General features: G+C 37.6%; 1 protein-coding gene across 1 annotated transcript in view; it reads left to right on the top strand.

Annotated features, from left to right (window-relative positions):
* LOC104627894 (E3 ubiquitin-protein ligase NEDD4-like) overlaps window positions 1-8,862 on the top strand; it is a gene marked incomplete at its 3' end in the record, with an annotated part of 72,364 nt that overhangs the window by 54,157 nt on the left and 9,345 nt on the right. The window contains exons 5-7 of the mRNA XM_010296290.1: window positions 3,599-3,660; window positions 3,765-3,867; window positions 5,626-5,792. Of these exons, the coding sequence (XP_010294592.1) occupies window positions 3,614-3,660; window positions 3,765-3,867; window positions 5,626-5,792 (317 nt within the window). The remainder of the gene's footprint in view (window positions 1-3,598; window positions 3,661-3,764; window positions 3,868-5,625; window positions 5,793-8,862) is intronic.

Below are 8,862 nucleotides of genomic sequence, written 5' to 3'. Positions count from 1 at the left end.
TCTGTGACTGCTTTCAGTTGATGGGCCCCATCAAATCTCCTTCTATCGGGAACTGCTGAAAAAGCTGAAGACATTGGGCTGGGTTGAAGATTCTGTAGGGATGCTGTAGTGAAAAAGACACTAAATATCGAGATTCTTTGAAATTACATCGGTGTTGTTGAGTATTTAATGAGGAATTATTTTACACAGAACCTGCCATCAAAGAAGGTGAAGTGATGGAACAAAGAAGGTCCATATGACAATTCAAATTGTATGAAGCTTGAAGTTAACCTGTTTGTGCCCACAGCAGAGAAAGCCTATACATTGCTTAGAAAACTTACTTTACAAGATGCTAGGTATATGTCTATAGTACTACCACCCCATGCTGCAACAGCCTCAGTCAAAATGTTTTTCAAAGATAAGTAAAAATGAATTCTTTATTTCATGGGTAGCTTTGCTTGAGTTTCTGTTTTCAATATTGCTGTATTGTCTTTCTTTTTTTCACTTAGTAGACAAAAATCCAAAATGAGCTTTGCAGAACATATTTGTGCCAAAAAAAGCATTTATTTTGTCTTTTTGTATTCATATTGTACTTTACACTGTGCTTCAAAGCTGAATTCAATCACTGATAAAAGAATGGAAGTTAAAGGTCGCAGGGCAGAAAAAAGTATGAAACACTGCAGTTGTTTTTCATCTTCTTTGTAAATAGTAAAAATACACTTTCTACTTCACAAAGTTTTCTAGTAAATTCTACATGTATATATGTTTATATACAGTGATTTTTTTATGCTTGGTATAAGTGTTTTCTGAAATTTTATTATATAATGTTTTGGATGACTCACATTGAACAGAGTTCTGGATGTAGTTAATCTTTTTAAAATGTTGTACATGTTAATCTCACTTATGTGAACTTGGAGAAGTTGTGTATTTGAATGGGTGAACATAGGAATGGTGGAAGTTATTGACAATGTTTACATCAAAATAAGGTGTCAATTTTAGCATGACTGTTGATATTTTTGCCTGAATTTGACTTCTTGCTATTGATGGATGTTATTATAGGAGGAAAATGGCTTTGTAATGACTTTCACAGTGATGCTTATTTAGATATGTCTGTAATAGTTGATCTTGAGTCATAACACTGTTATTGTTGGCTTATAAACTGTAATAGTTGAAAAATATAATGGAAAGATCGGAAATGTATTCTGACGAAAAATGTATCATTCCGTTCTCATGTGAGCTGTATTGTATAGTATTATTTTATCCATACTTGTGTGTATATTGCCATTTACGTGTATATGTATGCACAAATATTATGTAAATAGCATGTACATAACTGTAGAAAAAGCCCTCCAGCACTAAGCTACATGTGTCCTGCAAAAAATGTGCTGTGAAATATAGAATGATGAGGGATGTATTAGTGCATGCCTGTTTTACAGAGTTGCGTAGAATTTTTAAGTTCCTTTTAAGTAAACGTGATTTCTAATAACTAAGAAGCATCAACAGGATTTGAGATTGAGCTGTAGACATGTCACACACTTTCTGTGAGCTGTTTTGAGGAATTAGCAGCTTTATGTTTTCCTTCCATATTCTGTAGGAAGAGGACAGCTCTATTGTCCTCTCACTGGGGATTGACATAGAACATGAGTGTGCATATCTCTTTCTAGCTCATATTTAAGTGGAATGCTAAAATTTTCCAAATAGTTTTAAAGTCTTCTACTGTCTTTACATAGAAAATCCAAGATTGTAAAATTTCCTGGCTCAGCTACTTGACTGCCATTGAAGAATAAATTCCATTATGCTAAAATGATGAAATTCTGTAGTCCGGAACTTCCCATTTTCTTCTAGGCTCACAAGAAAGTGAATGTGATTCCTGTACAAAATCCTTCCTCACTCTCCATCTTCACAGAAAATTTCTTCAGCTCCAGAAGCCACTTTTTCCCCAAAAAGTTTGCTCTGGGAAAACTCACAAGACATACCTCAGAACAATCGTTCTTTATATAGCTGTAATGTAGCAATGTCTCCACAGAGTGCTTAGGTACTTGCCTGTGGGTGTGTTCTCATACTCTGTAATATTATTTATTTCTATGCTTATTAAGGTGTGTGTACTAATTTGATCCTTGGGGAAACACACTGTATATCTTTGTGTTCTAATTGGTATTTTCCTCATTCATCCTTCCCAGTACATTAATAAGTGACATTGTGGTGTATTTATTAATGAATGTTTGCTTTCACATTCTAGCTGTACTGCTGATTTGTTTGTCAAAATCCCTGTTTTCTCTAATACTATCTAATTACTATCTACAAAATTTGGTTAAAATATACAGCATCTTATTTTATGTACATTACTTACAGTAGAGTACTAAAAAGCAGTAATTCCTAATCATGCATGCTTTGATGTCCTGTTGATTTTGTTAAAGTGTGCTATCTCTGAAAAAATGGGATGTCTGTCTCAAAGATTGAGCGGACAGAAAGAAAGTCTGTATGGTGTATGATGGAGTATCTGAGATAATGAGTTGGGATTGATTTTTAAATTCTTATTTATTGACTTTGAAATACAACAGACAACAAAACTTTTAAGGAATAGTAGTCTAGGAGTTAGATTATTCTCTGTTTAGAAAGATTTAGTTAAAGAATTGGACTCAAAAAGTATTCCTGTTTGTAGGGATAGGGCTGGGAAGGGATTTACAGGTATACTATCACTTTTTTAGTAGATGGCAGATGGCTGCAACATTCTGAGAAGTACCCACTATCTTTGTGCTCATTTTGAGAAAGTTTGGTGTTCATCTGAGGCACTAGATCTCTGGTCTTACTGGAGTGTGTATGGTAATGTGCTTATTTATTCTTTCAGTGTAACACGGTTCATGCTTCCAATTTTGTCGGCCCAAATCGTACAATTGATTAGAATAAAGTACCCCAGACAATCAACAGGTTGAGTATGTATATGGATTTCTGATTCTGTTATTTACCTTGTAATTTTTAAATTCCTAATTTTGTACTTGGAGCATCTATGTTCTCGCAGACATGAAGGATGTAACTTATTTGATAAGAAAGCTGAAATTCTCATGTAATAAATCTTTAAATGTTGAAAACTTTCTGTGAAGGTTACAATTAAGTGGAAGTCAGAAGATGTAACCTGTCAGGCTGATAATATTACTTATGTACTTCATAAAGGATTTCAATGTCTCAGTTATTTTTGAAAGTCTCAACTGCTTTGAAAGAAAAAATGAAAGCCAACTGAGGAGGAGTTTTCATCGCTTTCTGATGTGCAGAGAACCGACTGCTTCGAAATGGATGCAACCTTTTCTGACACTGCTGTTGAGTTATTGGAGAAAGTTGGAAGGGATTTAATTGGTCTTTTCCACCTTTTTCTGAATTGTGAATGTTGCGTACGCTTACAAACGAGACTTGGTTCAGCCCATCACTGAGATTTGCAGAGACATCTAGTGGACTGCTTCTGCAACTGTGTATTGACAGCCGATGGTAACATCTGCCTGCTGTAACTTCGTTATTTAAACATCTTCTCTAGCATTTCTACCTCATCTGTGATGTGAATGTTCTCTATATGTCTCTATACTTGTGAGCAAGCCCTTTAATTTGCAATTTTCTTAAATGCTTATAGACTGAAGACCCAACCATGGAAAGGCCATACACGTTTAAGGATTTCCTTCTCAGACCAAGAAGGTGAGGGAGAGGACCTTTGTATTTTAAAACATTTCTTACTTCAAGGTTTGTTATTTGCAGCTATTTAAGGGTTGCTGAATGAAATGTACCTCCTTGTCTTCTAGCCACAAATCTCGTGTAAAGGGTTTCTTGAGGCTGAAGATGGCATATATGCCTAAAAATGGTGGCCAAGAAGAAGAAAACAGTGATCAAAGAGATGAATCTGAGGTAAGGCTTAATGCTTGTGGAAGGATTCAGTTATAATTGTAGAGGAAGTTGTACCTTTGAAAGATAAAACCCTGGTAGCAGTGTTGATAGCAGCTGATTCTCCCACCCAACACACATACCTCCCGGGTTGTTTTTTGGTTTTTTTCTGTTTTCTCAACCATTGCAAGTATTTCAAAGTATTTCAACTGCCATAATGAATTCTAAAGTCTCTCTGACTCAGTTTGTGAACAAGTAGAAGTGGAAGTAATGCCAAGTAGAAGAATTCAGAAAGTCTGTCCAAGTAATTCATGAACATAATGGTCTGTATTAGGTACCCCGTCTTCAAAGGCAATTTCAAAACAGGTGCTATAACATTTTCTTTGTTTCCCTGGCAGCATTGACTTTGCAGAGAATAAAACACATGCAAGCACAGCAGGTTTAAAGACTTCTTGGCACTCTTACCAACCATCATCCAGTTTAAGAATTAGCTGTAATTAGGACTAACAGAGTGAATGTCAGCCCAAGTTTGCCTTACTAATAGTGTGTAGCAGTCATCTGTAACTTGGGAGTCAGGGCTCTCATCCCCAGCCTTATGTCTGTGCTCTTGAGATTGCTTTTCGGAAGGTGTACCCAGGCAGCTGAGCTGGTTCTTCACCAGTTGTTGCCAAAACTCAGCCAAAACTGTGCTTTCTCTGGATCTTGAGACAGGGTTCTGAGACTGTTTTTGCTACAAAGAGAGTTTACAGATTGAAAAACAATTTTTTTTTTGTCTCTCAACTGTGTGTTTGTTATATATAAAAAACTTGTTAATGTGGAGATGTATATAGATAACACACAAATAAATCTACTCTTATATGTGTGTGTATATATAAAAACCAGAATACTGTCTAGATCTTAGTTTCATAAAAATGACCAAATTTCTAAATGTAATCTGCATTTTCTTTCATACTTGAAGTACGAAGAGTTTTAAAGGTTCATTGGGTTCTTTTACAATTATTGAATTATGGGCATTTAGTCAACAGTTTCTTATACATATAAAATATGTATTGGAATTGGTGTCTTAATTATTAACTTGAATTTATAGATAGGGTCTTCATAAAAGATGAGTTTGAAAAGTGTATGTGGCCAGAGTTTCTCATATAGAAACAGATTTTCAGAAGTATGCGTGTAGTGGCACTTTCTTTTCCCCAGAGTCCCACTATTTTTGAACATTGCTGAGTGTCTGTTTTGGTGTAAAAAATAGTTTTGTGACTCTTGTGAGTAAGATCCTCCTTACTCATGTAAGATAATGCCACAAGGCTCTGACAATGACCTGTGAAGTGACATCTCCAGTAAGTCAATAGTAATGAAATGCTTTTAGGTTTCAGTTCAATAACAGCTGGGGAATAGAAAGGAAAAGCAAATTATTATCCTCCATAACGAAAAGGTCACAGCTTGAGTTCAAAAGTTAGCAGTTTGTTCTGTTTAGCTTCTTGACTGGGAATCTGCACTTGGCCACTGCTAGAACAAGCAACTACCCAAATACGTTTGGGAATCCCTATTGTAATAGACTGATGGGGTTTTAGGAGGTTTTTGTCATTGAAATGAGGCGCACACTGTCACCATGGAGTTTATTCTATTTCGATACGGTTTACGGTTAAGTAATTTTGAACTTCTCTTTGGAAAATTTTCAGAATCTGCACCTATATGGTAATGTAAGCAACAATGAAGTAACTTCTCTTTAACTTTAAAACTTTAAATTTTGTTTGTTTGATTTGTTTTTTTTTTTTCATTCCTAAGCATGGATGGGATGTGGTTGATTCCAATGACTCCGCATCTCAGCGTCAGGAGGAGTTACCACCTCCTCCACTGCCTCCTGGATGGGAAGAAAAGGTGGACAACCTGGGGCGGACTTACTATGTCAACCATAACAACAGAACTACTCAGTGGCATCGACCAAGTTTAATGTAAGAGGCAATGTAGTGCAGTGTTCTGTGGATGTGTACAAAATTATCAATAAGGGTGGTGATTTTTTTCCAACAAACATAACCATTTTGAATTTACAAGTTCACAGCTGGAAAAAGTTTTAAGCAAGACTTTTATGAAGCAGTTTATGAAGGTACACTATTTTCAGTAAGACAAATCATGACTTTGGTGCTGTGCTACATTATCTGAAACTCAACTTCATGGAAAAATTTTCACAGATGTGCTAGTAAATTGAGAACCGAAGTCTGGATATCTTCAGTTAAAAAGGAAACATCTTTTTTCTTTAAGGATGAAAGAGACTTCCCCATGCCCAGCAAATCACATGTCCACGTGGGTATTCTGGGAAATTCTAGGATATCTGAAGGCATGGGAGGGAAGTCAGTGCATTAACAGCATACCTTAGAATATTGGGAGACAGATGTGTAATTTTTCAGTAAGTAATTTGACAGGAATAAATTACTTTCTTCTATAGACACTGTTGAAAAGGTAAGGGGAAAAAAGTCAACTCTATTTTAAGTTTTAATTAAGTTAAACTGATTAACTTTGAGGAGATCCTGATTATTATTCAGTGTATAGACTGCATTACCTATGAACACTGGTTGTGCTAACGTGGAGTTCCTGTTCCAGCCTTTATTATATGTTTATTACGATTAGATTTATAAAGCTGTGGCAAGCGTACATTTTTAAAAGTATGTATAATTGACATGTTAAGAGTGATACTGCACTCATGTATTGGTTAAACATCTTGGATTATTTTTATGCAGCTGCTATTTTTCCACTTGCTTATTACAACAGTAATGGTTATTCTTTCTTGAATATTCATAATCATAGCTAAATTAGGAAAATGTGTGTTGTCTTTATTTAAGGCATTATTTCTCTTTCTTGACTGATGCATTTATTGTACTTAGAATTGAATTAAATTTTGTTCTATATGTTTTGAACTATTTAATATTGGAATCGTTGAGCTATTTCCTAAGCAATGTGTATTTTCATAGAGCCATAGACTCACAGAATATTTTGGGTCAGAAGGGACCTTTCAAGGCCATCTAGTCCAACCCCCTGCAGTGAGCAGGGACATCTTCAACTAGATCAGGGTGCTCAGAGCCCTGTCCAACCTCACCTGGGATGTTTCCAGGGATGGGGCATCTACCACCTCTCTGGGCAACCTGTGCTAGTGTTTCACCACCCTCATTATGAAAAGTTTTACATCTTTACATCTAGTATAAATCTGCTCTCTTACAGTTTAAAACTAAGTTTGTCAAGTAAATCTTGTCAGCTACTATCACTGTGATTGGTAACGGTCAATAAGTGTCTATAAAAAAAGCAGGTTTTATAAACTACTTTATTTAGCACCTTCTCGTAATCGAGTTATGCTAAATGAAGTAAAGAGTACATGGGATCGAACAGGCTGCCCAGGGTACTGGTTGAGTCACCGTCCCTGGAGGTATTTAAAAGAACGTGGAAGTGTTAAGTCCCTGCCAACATGGACTGTACAGGACTCAATGTTTTTCCTATTGGAAAACAGTTAAATTAGCTCATAGGAATTGATGATCTTCAAGGTCTTTCACAACCTAAACGATTCTATGATTCAGAAATGTTTGACTGGCAGATACCAAGAAGTAATGATAGCTAGAAAGCGTCATCATCAGAAGAGTGTATAAAATGAAGGCCTCACAGGTTTGCTTTTAGCCTACGTGTCATCACGGATAGTTTGGAAACAAATGCATAATTACTACTGATAGACTTTATGCATGACACCAGCCTTGATGAAGAGTTAAGTCTTTAAAATGATGCTGTTTACCCTTTAAATTCTGTGAATTTATGAAACCACTAGGAGTGGAAGGTTTTGTGAGGTTGAAAGTAGGATAGATAACCTCTCACTTTCAGGACAGTAACTCAGATAGTAAGTTGGTCATCAAGATGAAACATGCAGTGCTGTATGGTCCGTGTCTGCAGTAGGAACATGAGAGTAAGTCATTGGTCATAGTTGCTTAAAATGTGCAATGATAAAATGATTGCACAAAGAAGTTTTTCCTGAACGTAACCTCATTGTTACAGTCCCCCATCCTGAAGGGGAGGTTCAAATACAATACAGCCTTCTAACAACATCTGCCCATTGAGAATTATATCTAGCTGTACACATTGAGAAGTCTCACAAGCCAGGAAGGTCTCCATTAAGGGAACTGGGGTATTTCCCATTTGCACCACTGTTGGTGTGAGCCAGGCTAGTGGTTGCAGCCCGTTACAAAAAATTATCCATACTGCAATGGCTTGCATTTGCTTTGGCTATTGCAAAAAAGATAACAATAGTTGGCATAAAGACAGGGGCAAAGGTAAAACCTCTGTGTCACAAATAATTCTGGTCATCACAGGAAAGGATGATTAATGATGGGTTAGTATATTTGAGTGTAGACTTCATTTCTGCTCACCGAACTTTGATGTACAAAGAATGTTAATTTCCAGTGTTACATAACATTTGAGAAGTGCTTCCCATTTGTTTACTTTGGATTGAGGGATTCTCGCTGGTCACAAGCGGTGTTCCCCAGGGCTCGGTTCTGGGGCCGGTCTTGTTCAATATCTTTACTGATGATCTGGATGAGGGGATCGAGTGCTCCCTCAGTCAGTTTGCAGATGACACCAACCTGGGTGGGAGTGTTGACCTGCTGGAGGGTAGGAGGGCTCTGCAGAGGGATCTGGACAGGCTGGATCGATGGGCCAAGGTCAACTGTATGAGGTTTAACAAGGCCAAGTGCCGGGTCCTGCACCTGGGTCACAACAACCCCACGCAACACTCCAGGTTTGGACAGGAGTGGCTGGAGAGCTGCCCAGCGGAAAAGGGCCTGGGGGTGCTGGTTGACAGCCGGCTGAACATGAGCCGGCGGTGTGCCCAGGTGGCCAAGGAGGCCAACAGCATCCTGGCCTGTATTAGCAATGGTGTGGCCAGCAGGAGCAGGGCAGGGATCGTGCCCCTGGACTTGGCACTGGTGAGGCCGCACCTCGAATCCTGTGTTCAGTGTTGGGCCCCTCACTACAAGAAGGACGTTGAGGTGC

This window comes from Phaethon lepturus, unplaced genomic scaffold (genome assembly GCF_000687285.1).
Source record: "Phaethon lepturus isolate BGI_N335 unplaced genomic scaffold, ASM68728v1 scaffold12121, whole genome shotgun sequence".
In the NCBI taxonomy this organism is placed as follows: Eukaryota; Metazoa; Chordata; class Aves; order Phaethontiformes; family Phaethontidae; genus Phaethon; species Phaethon lepturus.
The sequence above is the reverse complement of the archived record's forward strand: the minus strand, read 5'-3'. Positions and strand labels throughout refer to the sequence as shown.